This window comes from Callospermophilus lateralis, chromosome 11 (assembly GCF_048772815.1).
Source record: "Callospermophilus lateralis isolate mCalLat2 chromosome 11, mCalLat2.hap1, whole genome shotgun sequence".
NCBI classification, from domain to species: Eukaryota; Metazoa; Chordata; class Mammalia; order Rodentia; family Sciuridae; genus Callospermophilus; species Callospermophilus lateralis.
In genome coordinates, this window is record NC_135315.1 from 6,077,134 (window position 1) to 6,092,120 (window position 14,987).

General features: G+C 50.0%; 2 protein-coding genes across 8 annotated transcripts; one reads left to right on the top strand and one right to left on the bottom strand.

Moving 5' to 3' along the window:
* The first annotated feature begins 1,117 nt into the window (after positions 1-1,117).
* Nt5c (5', 3'-nucleotidase, cytosolic) lies at positions 1,118-2,706 on the top strand. 3 transcript variants are annotated; one of them, XM_076870489.2, is made up of 5 exons: positions 1,118-1,404; positions 1,515-1,783; positions 1,860-1,920; positions 2,119-2,233; positions 2,336-2,706. In XM_076870489.2, exons 1-5 carry the CDS (start codon positions 1,219-1,221, stop codon positions 2,479-2,481), a joined length of 777 nt encoding a protein of 258 aa, XP_076726604.1. In that variant the 5' UTR covers positions 1,118-1,218; the 3' UTR covers positions 2,482-2,706. The 3 variants fall into 3 exon arrangements, with proteins under 3 accessions (XP_076726604.1, XP_076726606.1, XP_076726605.1); XM_076870491.2 differs by having other exon boundaries at positions 1,683-1,783; positions 2,290-2,706; XM_076870490.2 differs by having other exon boundaries at positions 1,683-1,783.
* Positions 2,707-2,717: 11 nt separating this feature from the next.
* On the bottom strand, positions 2,718-12,135 carry Armc7 (armadillo repeat containing 7). Of its 5 annotated transcripts, XR_013092692.2 has the most exons (4): positions 11,754-12,112; positions 11,518-11,661; positions 10,349-10,576; positions 4,328-4,367 (listed from the first exon to the last, which is right to left on the bottom strand). XR_013092692.2 is itself a non-coding variant. In XM_076870492.2 (3 exons), the coding sequence occupies exons 1-3, from the start codon at positions 11,842-11,844 to the stop codon at positions 4,066-4,068; spliced, it is 537 nt and encodes a 178-aa protein (XP_076726607.2). In that variant the 5' UTR covers positions 11,845-12,135; the 3' UTR covers positions 2,718-4,065. The 5 variants fall into 5 exon arrangements, 4 of the variants coding, with proteins under 4 accessions (XP_076726607.2, XP_076726610.1, XP_076726608.1 ...); XM_076870492.2 differs by lacking the exon at positions 10,349-10,576 and having other exon boundaries at positions 2,718-4,367; positions 11,754-12,135; XM_076870495.1 differs by lacking the exon at positions 10,349-10,576 and having other exon boundaries at positions 4,148-4,367; positions 11,582-11,661.
* Positions 12,136-14,987: the final 2,852 nt, after the last annotated feature.

Sequence of the window (14,987 nt, forward strand, 5' to 3'; positions counted from 1 at the left end):
AGCAACTTCATTGGCAGACCTCTTGGCCTGTTTGTGTGACTAAAGTACCTTGGTGAAGGAGGCCAAAGACACAGTTGGGCACTGAGTACATCTGGCTTAATGCTTCCTATCTCTTGCACAGTTTGAAACTGACTCACCTTAGATCAGGTTCCCCCAATGTGATGCTTTTGACCCATTGGTGTGGGAGTGGCAGAGTCCTCAGATGGAGAACATCGAGATGGAAGGATGATAGAGGCTTCTGCTGTTTGTGCCATTTCCAGAGAAAGAACAGCCCTGATTAGCAGTGCTTGAAGGAAATTGCCTCCCCAAGTGAACAGGAGGTTTGAACTATATTCTCCCATGTTTCAAACCTATTCTGGTAAGGCTGGGCCTGTAGATCAGTGGTAGGATGCTTGCCTAGCCCCGGTTCAGTGCCCAGTGCTACAAAAATAATCGACTCACAGACCCCATTACCTTCAACAGTTTCATTCACTTCACATTAACGTGCAGTCCCCATGATCCAGGCCTTCAAGCATCAGGGGCTCTGGTCTGAGGTCTCTGCATCCAGCCTCAAGCAGTTAGGGCAGAACTGTCGGTGGCCTCAGAATTTGAGACTTCAATTTAATATGTGCAGCCAGGCCCACAGATTTAAAACGCGTTGCTTCCTTGTTAGAAGGTGCTTCACAGGCTGGGCACCGTGGTGCACTCTTGTAAACCCAGCGACTCGGGAGGCTGAGGCAGGAGGATTACAAATCTGAGGCCAGCCTGGGCAATTTAGCGAGGCTGTGTCTCAAGAAATGAAAAGGGCTTGGGGATGTAGCTCAGTGGTAAAGCGACACAGGTTCAACCTCCAGTACAGAGAAAAAAGGACGGGGGAGAAAAAAACAAGATAACTTCCAGTATTTTAGATCGTGCCTTTTTTGGGAGGACGAAGGGTGGGTCACGAAAAAGCTGAGGATCATAAGAGATCGCCTTCAGCCGTCCTGCCCTGGTATTCCAGAAGGGGTTCCTGCCACCGCAGGTCGACAGGAAGACAAGTTTGAAGACCTGTGCGGGGTGTCGCCCTGCGTCCCCACCTGCGGCCTATGCAAATTAGCCGGGCTAGTCTGACTGGGCTCCGCCCACGGCTCGCGGCCCGGAAGCAGCGGCACTCGGCGCCCAGCGATCCGCGCTTCCGGCCGGCTCAGCCCCTTGGGTCCGAGACCCTCGAGACCCTAAGACCCCCGCAGCGTGGAGGCGATGGCAGCGCAGCGCGCGCGGCCCGTGCGTGTGCTGGTGGACATGGACGGCGTGCTGGCCGACTTCGAGGCCGGCCTCCTGCGGGGCTTCCTCCGCCGCTTTCCTGGGGAGCCGCACGTGCCGCTGGAGCAGCGCCGCGGCTTCCTGGCCAGCGAGCAGTACCGAGCCCTGCGGCCCGACCTGGCGGTAAGACACGGAGCCCAGAGCCACGCCGCTTGGACAGGAGCTCCTGGGCTTCCTTCCGGGGACACCCCTTTTGTTTGAAATGAACAAAACTCCCACTTTTGCATCCATAGTTCACCCCGGGACAGGAAAGGTCGGGAGAGTGCCCGCCCACCCTCCGCGACCACCACCCTCCGCGACCCTCCTCTCTCCGAAGCCCCGGCCTGGGGAGCTTAATGGAGACGTCTCCGGGGCTCCATCTGCTGGAGGCGAGGCCAGGACCGAGAACTCTTCTCTTGCAGGATAAAGTGGCCAGCGTGTATGAAGCCCCAGGCTTTTTCTTAGACTTGGAGCCCATCCCGGGGGCTTTGGAAGCCTTGCGGGAGATGAACGCCATGCCAGAGTAAGGAGGGAGGGGCGGTGACGCCCGCGGGACAGCGGTGGCTTCTGCGGATCTAACTGGGTCCCCTTCTCTGCAGCACCGAGGTCTTCATCTGCTCCAGCCCTCTGCTGAAGTTTGACCACTGTGTGGGTGAGAAGGTGCGGCCGCCTGAGCTAACTTAGTTTACCAGATCATGATTTTGAAAATCAAGTCAGCCCATGAAGACAGCACCAGCTTTGGCCTCCTCGGGTGGGGGCTGGGGGAAGGAGAAACATTTCAAGGACTCCCACTCACTCTGCGCAGTCTCTGGACGCAGGGTTCCTCAGGCCCCGCTGACTGACCTGTTTCCCATACAGTACCGCTGGGTTGAGAGACACCTGGGACCCCAGTTTGTGGAGCGCATTATCCTGACAAGAGACAAGACTGTGGTCTTGGGAGATCTGCTCATTGATGATAAGGACACCATTCAAGGTTGGACCTGTTATCCTTGGCAACCTCCAGGCATCTGGCCTGCCTGGATTAGGTAGAGGGTAAAAATAACCAGATTACATGTTCCATGCCTTTCCTTCCTAGGCCTAGAGGAAACCCCAAGCTGGGAGCACATCTTGTTCACCTGCTGCCACAATCAGCACCTGGCCCTGCCCCCTTCAAGGAGACGTCTGCTCTCCTGGAGTGACAATTGGAGGGAAATTATAGAGAGCAAGCGGGCAGCTGTGTAGTGGGAATGAGCTGGACCTGCAGGCGACAGTGCTGAAGCAAAGGCAGGCAGGCTGGCAGGGAATCCCTGAAGAGCCAGGGGACTCCTGCCATGCAGAATGGAGACCAGTAACTCTGCTTGCACAGGCCCAGCCACCTGGCACCTCCAGAGACGGCTGTACCTGGAGCACGACTGGCACAGAAATACAATGGAAAATCAGCTAGTCAGGACACTTTTAATAAAAAAAAACTTGGGCTGTCTGGTCTCTTAAAATCCTTTATTTGAGAAAAGAGAGGGATAAGAGCACCGGGTGGGTGCAGCTGGAACAAGGGCTTATGAGAACGGATGCTTCCTCCCTTCTCCATCTTGTGGCTCCTGCCTCTGCTTCCACACCCACTTGAACAGCATTCCTCTAGAATGGCCTTTGTGTTGCCGTCTAAGGGGTGTACCTGAGAGGCCAGGGCCCTCCATTTTTCCCAAACCACAACTTTCCACTGGGGCCACATTCCTTTCTCTGTTGACCAGCATCAGGGGGTGCACACATACCTCTTCTTCTCTGCCTGGAACATCACCCTTTCATTTGTGCCCCTGAAATCCATGGGCCTGTGGAAACATCTCAGGGCAAGCCTTACCTCCCTGGCTGCTTCCTGTGACAGCAGAGGGCGGCCAGGTTTTTAGTTGGAAGCCTTGGAGCAGTGAGGGGAGACTATCCCGCTCTAAGGGGTCCTGCCTTTATTCTGATGTGTCATCACTCTCAGGGCCTTGGTCTTAATGCTTGCTGGCCATGTTAACATCACAAGGTTTCATCCTTGAAACCCTTATACAGTGCCTACTAGCTAGAAGGGCTGTGGAGATACTTTATCCCAGGCCATAGTTCCACAGGTCAGTGTCCACCATGGCCAGGAGCCCAGCCTGGAGACTTGACGGGGAAGTGTGGTCTTCCACAGCCCTGGAGGGGGAGGTGTGACACCTCAGCTTCCCAAGGCTCAAGTTCTTTTTCTTTTTCCTCGTATTGCTGGGGTCACACCCAGGGTCTCATGCATGCCAAACACACACACCTCCACAGCTACACCCCTGCCGCCCCCCACCCAGGTCCTTTTAATGATGAGGCTTCTCATATCTACCTCAAAATTACTCCAGACACTTCTGTTAAGGGCTAGTCCCTCATTGCCTCAGGCCCAGGCCCAGGGACCAATCCTAAGCCTCAGTTCCAGCTCTGCTCCCCAGCAGGCCCTTGTGCTACATCTGGATTTAGGGCCCGTGCTTTGACATGAGTGTGAGCCTGGAGGTGGAGGCACTGGGGGTAGGTCCCTCACTTCCAGTGTGTTGAGTGTCAGCTCATGAAGACAGCACCAGCTTTGCCCTCCACAGGTCTCACGTCCCTCCAACTGCCTTTTCAGCACAGTGTACACACTTGTTGTGCTGAAAAATTTCACCTTTAAGATGGTAGAAAAGGCAACACTTTGACAGACTGTGTTCCCCTACTTCCCTGCCAGGACTGTGGTCCCCAGAAATAACAGTGCTGCGGCACTGGGAGCTGCCTGGGTCAGGGTTGCTGTGGGGCCTCAGTCCTTGGCAGTGGGATACCCATGGCAGAGTGGGCCTGTCAGCTGCGAGCTTCAGCCACCTGACTTGGGGAACAGTAGTCCTCCAGGAAGATCTGGGCCAGGTTCCGGAGCCTTGTGTTGGCAGAAAGAGAGAAGCGCAGCATGCACTGGACCACAGGTGTGGAGGTCAGCTCGGGGTGGGAGCTGGCACCTGGTGAGCTCAGGTACATGAGCGTGGTAACTGCGGACAACACTGTCTCCTCGTTGGGACTGGACAGGCAGTTGGTGATGAGTGGGATGCCACCTGCTTGTAGAATGTGGTCCTTGTTGGCCCTGTCTGAGCACAGGTTGCAGAGGCCCCCTGGGGAAAAGCAAGGATGGGTTCAGAGTCTTCCTCCTATCACCTCTCCCAGTTCCTCTCCATCCTGAGTCCCAAGGAGGGGCTCAGGCCTATAATAAGGAGTTGGCCCAGGGAAAAAGGGATGCAAAGCTCATTCCAGGCTCCAGCCCACTCTCTCAAGGTTCCAGAAAGGCCTGCCTGCTATTGCCTAGCCTTTCAGAAGTGGCACAAACAGCAAAACATGGTGGCGTATACTGTAATTCCAGGGTCTTAGGAGGCTGAGCCAGGAGGATCACAAATTTAAAGCCAACTTCAGCAATTTAGCAAGACCTTGTCTCTAAATAAAATATTTTAAAAGGGCTGGGAATGTGGCTTAGTACTTAAGTGCCCTAGGTTCAATTCCCTGTACCAAAAATAAGGTCTGTGGCCCAGTGGTTAAGTGCTCCTGGGTGAAAAAAAAAAAACAAGCCACAAATACCCTGGGTTGAGCATGAAGATGGAGCCAGAAGACCCTGGAGAAGCCACAGCCAAGGCTACTTTGAACTCCCACCCTTAGTCTACCTATGTGTAACAGCCCTGAAGAACTAAGGAAGGCTGTGGGGCAAGAGCCACACAGAAGGGCTGAGAGTGTAGCATAGTGGTAGAGCACTTGCCTTGCATGCAGGAGGCCCTGGGATCAATTCCCAGCACTACATTTTCAAGAACTGGGTGTGCTGGCCTATAATTCCAGCAGCCCAGGAGGCTAAGCCAGGAGGATTGCAAGTTTAAAGCCAGCCTCAGCAATTTAGTGAGGCCCTAAGCATTTAGTAAGACCGTGTATCAAAATAAAAACATAAAGGGCTGGGGATGTGGCTTAGTGGCTAAAGACCTCTGAGCTCAATCCCTGGTACCAAAAAACAAACAACAAAATAACCCACAAAACAACAACAAAACCACCAGGTCAAATGAAGGAAACCAGATATAAGAGTACATCTTGCATGATTCTATTTACACGATGTTCAAAAACTGCTGGTGCATGCCTATAATTCTAGGTATTCAGGAAGCCGAGACAGGAGGACCACAAGTTCAAGGTAAGCCTTAGCAACTTAGTGAGACCCTCTCTCAAAGTAAAAAATAAAGAGGCTGGGTATGTGGCCCAGTGGTTAATTCCTGGTACCAAAACAAAAAAATAAAAACATGAAAACCCCTGGGATGTGGATCAGCGGTAAAGAGCCCCTTGTTTCAATCCCTGGTACAAAAAATAAATAGGCAAAGCAATCTACAGAGACAGTGGTTAGGGCTGTCATTAGGTCAAGATGGGAGGGGAAATGCAAGAACCTCTGGTAGAGGAAACATTCCACATTTTTTTTTTTAGTCATAGGTGGACACAATACCTTTATTTTATTTTTATATGATGATGAGAATTGAACCCAATGCCTCACATGTGCTAGGTGAGTGCTCTACCACTGAACCACAACCCCAGCCCCAACATTCCACACCTTAATTTAGGAGTTGCTCCATGGAGGTGCACATAACTTAATGAACTGCATTGCATTGAACTGCACTTCCAATATCTGTACACTTCACTGTAGGCTGAGAACAATGCAATTTTAGGAAATGACTACAAAACAAAAGAACAAGTTCTGACAGGCTAATGAACTTGCTTTGGACAAACAGAAAAGACAAGGAAAAAATAGAACAAAGACAAGAAGAAAAAAATAGAACAAAGCAGGACCCTTGTAGACATCAGGATCCATGGATGCCGCTGAGGAAACCTCAACTGCAGCCTGGGATAAGAAAACTGGGAGAGGCCAGGAGATTGACCTCAGGTCACATAGCAAGTAGGGTGTTGGTGCTGGGAGGGGCAGTCTGGTCCACAAGGGCAGAGTCTGAAGATTGTCCCAGGGATTAAATGAGGAGATGCTGACGAGGGCTTGGTCAGCACTTGGCACCTAGCCACTCAATGAGCTCTTCTAGGTGTTCCAAGGTATTATTACACTTAAGGCCCTGCCTACTCTGGGGTACTGAGTTGATGCAGCCAGGTCTAAATCTTCAGTGGGGTTGGGTCATGTGTACCTATAGTTCCAGCTACTCCAGAGGCTAAGACAAGAGGATTGCTTGAGCCCAGGAGTCAAGGCTTGGAAAACATAGACCCTATGTTATGGTCTATTAGGAGCCCCCCAAAAGCTCAAATGTGAGATCACGTATCAACATTTGAAGTGAAATGATTGAGTGATGAGAGCTTTAACCTCATCAGTGAATTAATCCCTTGATGGGGATTAACTGAGTGGTAACTGAAGGCAGGTAGGCTGTGGCTGAGGAGGTGGGGCATTGGAGGGCATGCCTTTGGGGTGTGTATTTTATATCTGACAAGTGTAGTCTCTCCGCTTGCTGGTAATGTCCTGAGCTGGGTTTTTTCCCTGACTCATCCAGGGCCCTGAGGAATGGAGCCAGCTGTCTATTGACTGAGGTCCCAAATAAACTTTTCCTCCTCTAAAGTTGTTCTTGTCAGGGTTTTTTGTCACAGCAGCAAAAACCTGACTAAAACACCCTGTCTCAAAAAAACAAAACAGAAAAACTTCTGGGCATGGTGGCTCACCCCTGTAATCCCAGCAACTTGAGGGGCTGGGGCAGGAGTATCACAAGTTCAAGTTCAGCCTGGGTAACTAAGTGAGACCTTGTCTCAAAATAAAAAAGGGGTGAAAATGTGTGGTGAAGTACCCCTGAGTTCAATCCCAGGACTAGAAATTACCTATTTGTTTGTAAATCCTAAAAAAAAAAAAAAAATCTCTGGAGAGCATCCAAGCAACTAATAACGGTGGCTGCCTCTAGAAAAGGCAAACAACGGGACTGAGGCTGCAGCTAAGGTAGAAAGCCTGCCCAGCAGATGTGAGGCCCTGGGTTCTATCCCCAGCACCTAAGAAAGAAAATGGCTACTGAAGGAGTGATACTGTTCACTACACACCATTTGAATTGCATACCATGTGAAAGAATTATGAATTTACATACATCAATAAAACACAAAACAAACAGTGCTGCTTGGGCCTAGAGCTAAGGGAAAGGGGTATTGGTCTTTCCAAGTCATACAAGGATGACAGAGGTGGCCTGGCCCAGGTAGAAGCAGCCTGGAGCCAGCCTTCTGAGTGGGGAGAGAGGAATGGACCAGAGATTCTCATATCACCTCTTTTCTGTGATGGGACAGAATCTTGACACAGGTAAATAGCTGGGGGATTTACTTTAAACAGCACAATGTGTGAGCCCAGAAGCCCAGCTGATCAGCACAAGGAGGTGCAGGGAGTCATTCACCAAATATAGCAACAGCTTTGTGTCTGACAGATCCAATTAGAACCTCAGTACTGCCACTTAGGGAGGACTAGGGGACCAGAGCAAGCAACTCAGCTCTAAGTTTCAGTTTCTTCACCAGTAAAATGGGCAGAGAGAATTAAGTAATGTGATTAGGGCACCTGGCTGGCACAGGGTCATATCAGCAATCCACATGTACAGAAAAGTGCTGGCACATCCAGGTAGGGTTTAACAATGAAGAGGCAAGTGCTCACAGAGCCAGCATGAGGGGAGGCCTCAAGCCTCTGCACATCCCTTTCTGATCCAATCCTCTCCCTCCCTCAGAGGTACAGTTCCCTGATCAGGGCATGAGTTTTATATGTATCTGGCATCAATTATTTAACATTATGTTGGAAAGATTATTGCACTCGGTGCATGCCTGTAACCTCAGCAAGTTGGGAGGCTGAGACAGGAGGATCACAAGTTCAAGGTCCACCTCAGCAATGTAGAAAGCAATTCAGCAGGACTCTGTTTTTTTTTTAATTTTTTAATATTTATTTTTTATTTTTTTAGTTTTCAGCGGACACAACATCTTTGTTTGTATGTGGTGCTGAGGATCGAACCCGGGCCTCACGCATGCCAGGCAAGCGCGCTACCGCTTGAGCCACATCCCCAGCCCAGGACTCTGTCTTAAAAAAAGTCAGGGGGACTGCTGGGGATATAGCACTCTGGGTTCAATCCCCAGTAAAAGAAGGAAAAAAGAAAAAAGTAATTGAATCTAGCTGTAGATTTCATTTTCATTTATTAATAGTATGAATAATTGATGACATGGGTGTCCATTTTATTGTTCAATCATTCCAGTTTGGGATTATTACAGACAATGCTGCTAATGGTGTTTTTCTGCATGTATCTGGATGTGCATGTCTCTAACCCTATGAACAGAAGTGCTGGATCATGGGTTACATTTATCTCCCATTTTACTAAACAATATTTTCCAGAGAGGCCATTGGGGGCTTATTTACCAACCTTTTATATAAACACTGCTACCACCTGGTGGCAGAAACATGTATTGCAGGAAACGGAACATAAGAAAGCCATTTAAGGGCTGGGTTGTGGCTCAACGCTAGTGCGAGGCCCTGGGTTTGATCCTCAGCATCACATAAAAATAAACAAAATAAAGATATTGTGTCCAACTACAACTAATAAATAAATAAATAGACAAATAAATAAAAAAGAAAGCCATTTGAAATGAATTCTGGAGGGCCACTTATTTAAGTCCCACTTTAGTAGAAAAACTGTCAAGAATTCTTTATTTTAGGATTTAATCAGTTTTACTGGGAGCAAAGAATTCTCTCCTGATTCTTTTACATCTTCAGGTAGCATCTAGGATGATGCAGGTGTACAGGGCACCTGAGAGTCACCCAATGGTGCTTTGGGCAAACATTCCTAAATGAATACAAGGCCACCAATGTTGTAAATTGGGGTTTCAGTTCAGAATTCTTTCAACCAATTAGTAGTTACTTTACATCTGGTTCCCCATAATTCATCCACTTCCCATTCAATATCTCAAGTTGGGGCAGCTCTGGCTTGATCAAAGCCATCTTCCAGTGGCAGTTCCTCTATGACACTAACCAGATATGGCCCTGGGGACTGTGGGCACTACCAAGTTCAGGAGGGATGACTTCCCATAAGAACTAGCTCAGGGATGTGAAGGAGGAGGCCAGGTGCAGCAGAAACAAAGAACAGGGGAAGCTGATGCCCTGGGGCCTGCATATGGGTTGTCAGCTGGGTCCCCTGGGAGCAGAATCTTACAGAACTAGGGTAAAATTGTGGCTCCAGTCATCATTAACAGTGTGAACTTCTAGTACTAGACTTAACTTCCCTAAGTAGTTCCCTGATATATAAAGAGGGCTCAGCACCACCTGCCTAGTAGGTAGTGACAGATTCAGAGACCTTGCAGGCAGTGGTACAAGGTGAGCTGTAGTGGTATGTGGTGGCAAGGGACCACTACAGCTTTCAGGCCATTGCCACAACTGATGGAAATAAGTACAGTCAGAATGAAGCCCCCAGCAGACACCTGACTTCCAACCTCAGACAGGAGGCAAAGCCATTAGACCCTGGAGCGGATCTCAGCCCTGCCTCATCAGAACTGACAGAACCACCTGCTACTTTGGTGGTCTTCAGGGACTGATGGAAGGAAGCCTGCATTCTGACCCTGCCCGCTGTTAGCCAGAATAGTTGCAGATATCTGTGCCTCAGATTCCTTTTTTTTTTTTAATGTTGTAGATGGACACAATACTTTTTATTTTATGTGGTTCTGAGGATCAAACCCAGTGCCTTCTACATGCAAGGTGAGCACTCTACCACTGAGCTATAACCCAGCATGGCAAGAACTCTTAATACTGAGCAACACCCTCAACACCAGGCTCCTCTTTTCCCCTATTACTCAGTGATGTTTTTCCAGAGAGCAAAATCCCTGGAACAGATGGGGGTGGCTCCTTTGAGAGGATCTAATCCCATCTCATTTTTCTGAGAGAAGAGGAATCTGTTTACCCTCAACCAGGTTCTTGGGTGGAGGCCAATGGGATCAGCTGTAGACACCGACCCTAAAAAAGCATCATATTTCATTTAATTCTCTCAATAATGTAAAAGGGAGTTACTGATACTGTTCGTGACAAATGACTAGAGAAGGGAAATCACATATTCAGACAATAAAAAGGCAGAGCAAGGCTTGAACATACCTGTATCACTCAAGGCCCAGCTCTACCAAACCCACTATGTTACTTGCCAACAGACAGACACTGGTTTTGGTTTTGTGAGCCATGACTAAGGGCAATCTGATCCAGTCCTTCTCTCTGCAAGTTATTCCAGAAGCAATCTCGTTCAGGGCCACTGCATCAAGTCATGGCCAGGACTGCGCATACCACGATGGATGAATCCCCCCTTCAGGTGTCCCCTTCTGTTTTCCTCTGCCATCAGAGACAAAACACTCAAAGTCTCAAAGCCCAAAACAGAGCTTTTTAGCAGCAGAATAGGTATTTGACAGTGTATCCACCCAGTGCTGGAGACATTATGAGAAAGGAAAATGACAGAATTACCAAGCATGTTAAGTACCACTGGGACTCTCTTTTACAGTTATATATGATAAACATATGAGAAATGTAATCTGCAGAGGCTCACATGGAAGCATTTGACACTGAGATAGTCACTGCATTTGGGACTGAGTACCTAGCTCTAGTAGAAAAACCAAGGGAAAAAAAAAAGCAGCAGCAGCTTAGAAAAGCCCAGTCCTGGGCTGGGGATGTGGGTCAAGCGGTAGCGCGCTCGCCTGGCATGCGTGCAGCCCGGGTTCCATCCTCAGCACCAAAAAACAAAGATGTTGTGTCCACTGAAAAAACTAAAAAATAAATATTAAAATTAAAAAAAAAAAAAAAGAAAGAAAAGCCCAGTCCTTTCCCAAGGACTGGCTTATTTATTTTTTAGCACCAGGGATTGAACTCAGGGGCCCTTAACCACATCTCCAGCCCTTTTTCATTTTTATTTTGAGACAAGGTCTCACTAAGTTGCTGAGGCTGGCTTTGAACTTGAGATCTTCCTGCCTCAGCCTTCCAAGTCTTAAGGATTACAGGTGTAGGCCACCGTACCCGGTCCAAGGGCTCATTTCTTTCTTCTTCTTCTTTTTTTTTTTTTTAAAGATGTCTCTTTATTTTTATTTACTTATTTACTTTAGTTGTAGATGGACACACAATACCTTTATTTTTATATGTGGTGCTGAGGATCGAACTCAGTGCCTCACACGTGCAAGGCCAGCGCTCTACCACTGAGCCCCAGCCCCAGCCCCCAGCCCCAGGCTCATTTCTAACACTCTCCCCTGCTCATCAGGTATCTAGGTGACCAGCCCCAGGCTTACCAATAGCGAATTCCACCAAGGTCTCATTCTCTTCCGACAGAGAATCGAGGAATAAATCCACGACTTGTAGTTGCCGCAGATACTGGTAGTTGCTGGGGTCATAGGCGAAGTTGGCAAGGTTGGCGAGGACTTGCTCCTTGGCGTCTGCGAAGCAAAAGAAGCGCTGGAACCAGGCCCAGAAGGCGGTCGTGGCCGGACTCCTGAGGGTTCCCCTGGCGCCCACCCGCGCCTCTCACCTTGGCTCTCCGTTTCCTGGAATTCCGTGACCAGTGCCTGCAGATACCCCAGCCGCCCGACATGGGGGTCTACCTTCGGCTTCTGGGCCATGGTCGGGGCCGCGGAGGGCTTTCGCGGGACCGATGGGAGAGGGGACGGCGAGGCCCTAAGCCGGGCGAGAACCTCACCTGGCTCTCCACGGGTGGACAGGCGGCACGTGGGCTTCTTTCCTGGGTACAGGTTCTGCTGGAACTTGAAGATGGAACTGATGTGAAGGCCGAGGAATTGGGTTCGAAAACCCAAACTGGGAGACTAGGGGGCGGCGGCCAATTGAAGCACCGACTCCGACTCCTGAACCCCGGGCGGAAGCCGCGCTCGACCGGCTCTCAGGGAGCGGAAGGGGCGGGCCGGGCCCCGGGGGCGGGGCTTCCGCTAAGTTCCGCCGAGTGCGTGCGCCGAGCGCTTTCCCCGGTGCTGGGAAAGGCAGCAGAGAGGCTGCGTGGTGAAAGGCAGGTGGCGCCTCCAGGGCGCTTGGGAGCGCGCAGAAGTGGAAGCCCACGCGGTTGAAGCACGTCCGTACGACCCACGCCCGCCTTCTCGATCCTCTGGAGCGCGGGGGTCGGCTCTCTGCGCCCCCATAGATCTGTTGCCCTTACGGTGGCCCCTCCAACCCCCAAACCCCCGTCGGGACCCGTGAGGATCCGCCACCTCTGGCCAGAAATCACGGGGACTGGGTCAGTCCTAAGGCTCTTTGTCAGCCAGGCGCAGCGGGGCAGCAATGACGAGCCCTGAAAAGCGCCAGAGGTACAATTCTGGATATTTTGGACGCTGGAGCCGGTTGACCTGATTCCTGTCAGGGGTTTTCGGGAAAGTTTGTGTGATGGGGGTCTCATGGTCGCAGATGATAGGGCTTGTGGTGGTAGAGGTTTCGTTTGTGAGCTTTCTGAGGACAAGGGACCGTGTACCTTCAGCTCTGAGCCTGCCTTAAAGCAGAGTGGCCTCCACACTCTGAGGTTTAAGATCTCTGTGATCGGCCTCTGCATGACACACAGCCTCAGGGCAGGGGTTTTGACCTAGGTCTGGGTGGTTGGGTTCCCTGGCTGCTCAGTGAGGGCTCCAGGCCTTCGGGCTTCTGTCGGGAGCCTGTGCAGGCTCAGGGAAGTGCATCTCAGCTCAAGGTGGCCAGGGCTCTTCTCTGCCTCTCCCTGGACAATAGAGGCAAAGGCCTGGAGTTCAGGCCTGAAAGGGTGAGCCCCATCCTTCCTCCAGGAATTGTCCCAGACAGTTTCCATGTAATCAACTGAGTGGGTTCTGGAGCCATGTGGGTCACTCCAGTTTCCCTTTTTTATGTTTGGTTGCTGGGTTTGCTCACCACTAAAATACTCAGGGGTCACTCCAGGGGAACTGGGGGGTGGGTGCTGTGCCTGCTCCTCTGACCTTAAGGGTCTACAGAAAGAGAGAGAATGTGCTGACCCCTTTTATTGAGGAGAAGCTATTCAAATAAGGCAAGGGGTCATGTTTCAAGGAGCTGAGTCTAGCTTCATGATGTCTGCTGTCAGCAGGTTTACTGACATCTAGGAAGGCCACACCCAAGGGCACAGTAAGAGAAGGGGTCATACAAAAGGCATTTCCATGGAACATTCTATCCTAAACAGGGCAAGGGGTAATATTACAAAGGAACAGGTGAGCATAGCTCCACCCAATAGATGGCTGTAGGAAGGCAGTTCATGCTTGAGACACAGTCACCCTTGAAGACCAAGGCTATCCAGCAGCTTGACCAGTGACCACCGCTGGCCACACCGCTCAGCAGGGGAGTCAGACCCAGTCACATTTGACCAGTGACCACCGCTGGCCACACCGCTCAGCAGGGGAGTCAGACCTAGTCAGCCTCCCACATTTGGTCTTATCCTCTTCCTAAGGCTTCAGGGACCCTCCTTGTGAAAGAATTCTTAGTCCTTGGTTTTGGGCTGATGACAGCGACCAGGTCTTATTCCTCTACCCAGTCTGTGGCACAAATAGATTTTTTTTTTTTTTTTTTTTTTGTGACGCTGGGGATTGAACCCAGGACAAAAAGTAAGGCAAGCACTCTACCAGCTGAGCTATATTCCCAGCCCCACAATAGATGGTTAATTAATATTTTCTTATTTATTGGACCATTCCACTCCTCTTGCTTTTTTGCTACTCTTGTGTGGAGACAGGAGAGGTCAGAATTCCCTATGCTGAAGGTTTCTGGATATATTTTTTTCCTTATATGCTTTCAAGAAGTGGACCATTTAGGAGATACACAGCATCTCAAAACCTGATGGACCTACCTACCAGCCACACTTCTCTTCTTCACTCATTTGAGATGGAAAAATGTATCCTAGCATTTTCCCTTCAGAACACAAGCTACAGCTATTGACCAAGCTCAGTTGGGTGGGAGGCAGAAAGGCAACAGGAATCTTAAATATACTCACATAATCAGACTTTTCAGATTGGAAGAGATGTTGGCTCATCCAAGATAATCCCCTTTTTTCAAGGCCCAGAGATAAACAGTTTGCCCAAAGTCACACAGTAAATTGTGGCTGAGTCAAACCTGTATCCCAGCCCAGTGTCCCTTGCCATATCTCTGCACTACCTTCTCTGGCCATAAGAGGGCACTTGTGATGGGTCTTGGGACACCACAGCCCCAAGGATGGACATTCAAGCCAGATGGACAGGTGGAGGAGGAAGGCTGACATCAGGTCATAAAAACAAAATAATTTTTCTTGATAAGGTTTTCTTGCTGGAGCCTGGTTGAGCCTGAATCAACAAACATGATCCTAATCCCAAGCAGCCCCTACCAAGCTGGGAGAAAGGAAAGGGGAGGGAGGAAACTACTCCAGACCTGTTCTCTGCCCTTATTAGTTCAGAGTTTATGACCCACTGCAGGGAACATTTTTGTGTATAATTCAAACAAACTCTGTTTTCCTATTCCCTGGGGTACCCTGCTGGGACAAGCCTAGGCTGATGACAGCCAGTCCTAGGTGATGACTTCAGAGAAGAGCAACAACAAAGTGGGGAAGCCTTGGCCTCCAGGCTGCAGGGCCAGGCCAGCAGGGAGTGGGGATGGACTGGCAGCTGGCCCAGCCTACTACTTGCCCCAGAAGTGACACTTCTAAGCACCAGGGAGAAAAGGGTTCTCTGGAGTCAGGGAAGGTTACATGAAGTCTTCTGTTGCAAACAGCCCTGTTTCTCAATGGTGCACTGCCTGGTGAGATTTCGCCTCCCTGGGT

Excerpts from the sequence above, each read along its gene's own strand:
- Nt5c (XM_076870489.2), top strand. The coding sequence starts at position 1,219 with ATGGCAGCGCAGCGCGCGCGGCCCGTGCGTGTGCTGGTGGACATGGAC. Across the intron at positions 1,921-2,118 it reads ACCACTGTGTGGGTGAGAAG|TACCGCTGGGTTGAGAGACA; the intron begins GTGCGGCCGCCT and ends TTTCCCATACAG. Across the intron at positions 2,234-2,335 it reads TGATAAGGACACCATTCAAG|GCCTAGAGGAAACCCCAAGC; the intron begins GTTGGACCTGTT and ends TTTCCTTCCTAG.
- Armc7 (XM_076870492.2), bottom strand. The coding sequence starts at position 11,844 with ATGGCCCAGAAGCCGAAGGTAGACCCCCATGTCGGGCGGCTGGGGTAT. Across the intron at positions 11,662-11,753 it reads CCAGGAAACGGAGAGCCAAG|ACGCCAAGGAGCAAGTCCTC; the intron begins GTGAGAGGCGCG and ends TTTGCTTCGCAG. Across the intron at positions 4,368-11,517 it reads CTTGGTGGAATTCGCTATTG|GGGGCCTCTGCAACCTGTGC; the intron begins GTAAGCCTGGGG and ends GCTTTTCCCCAG.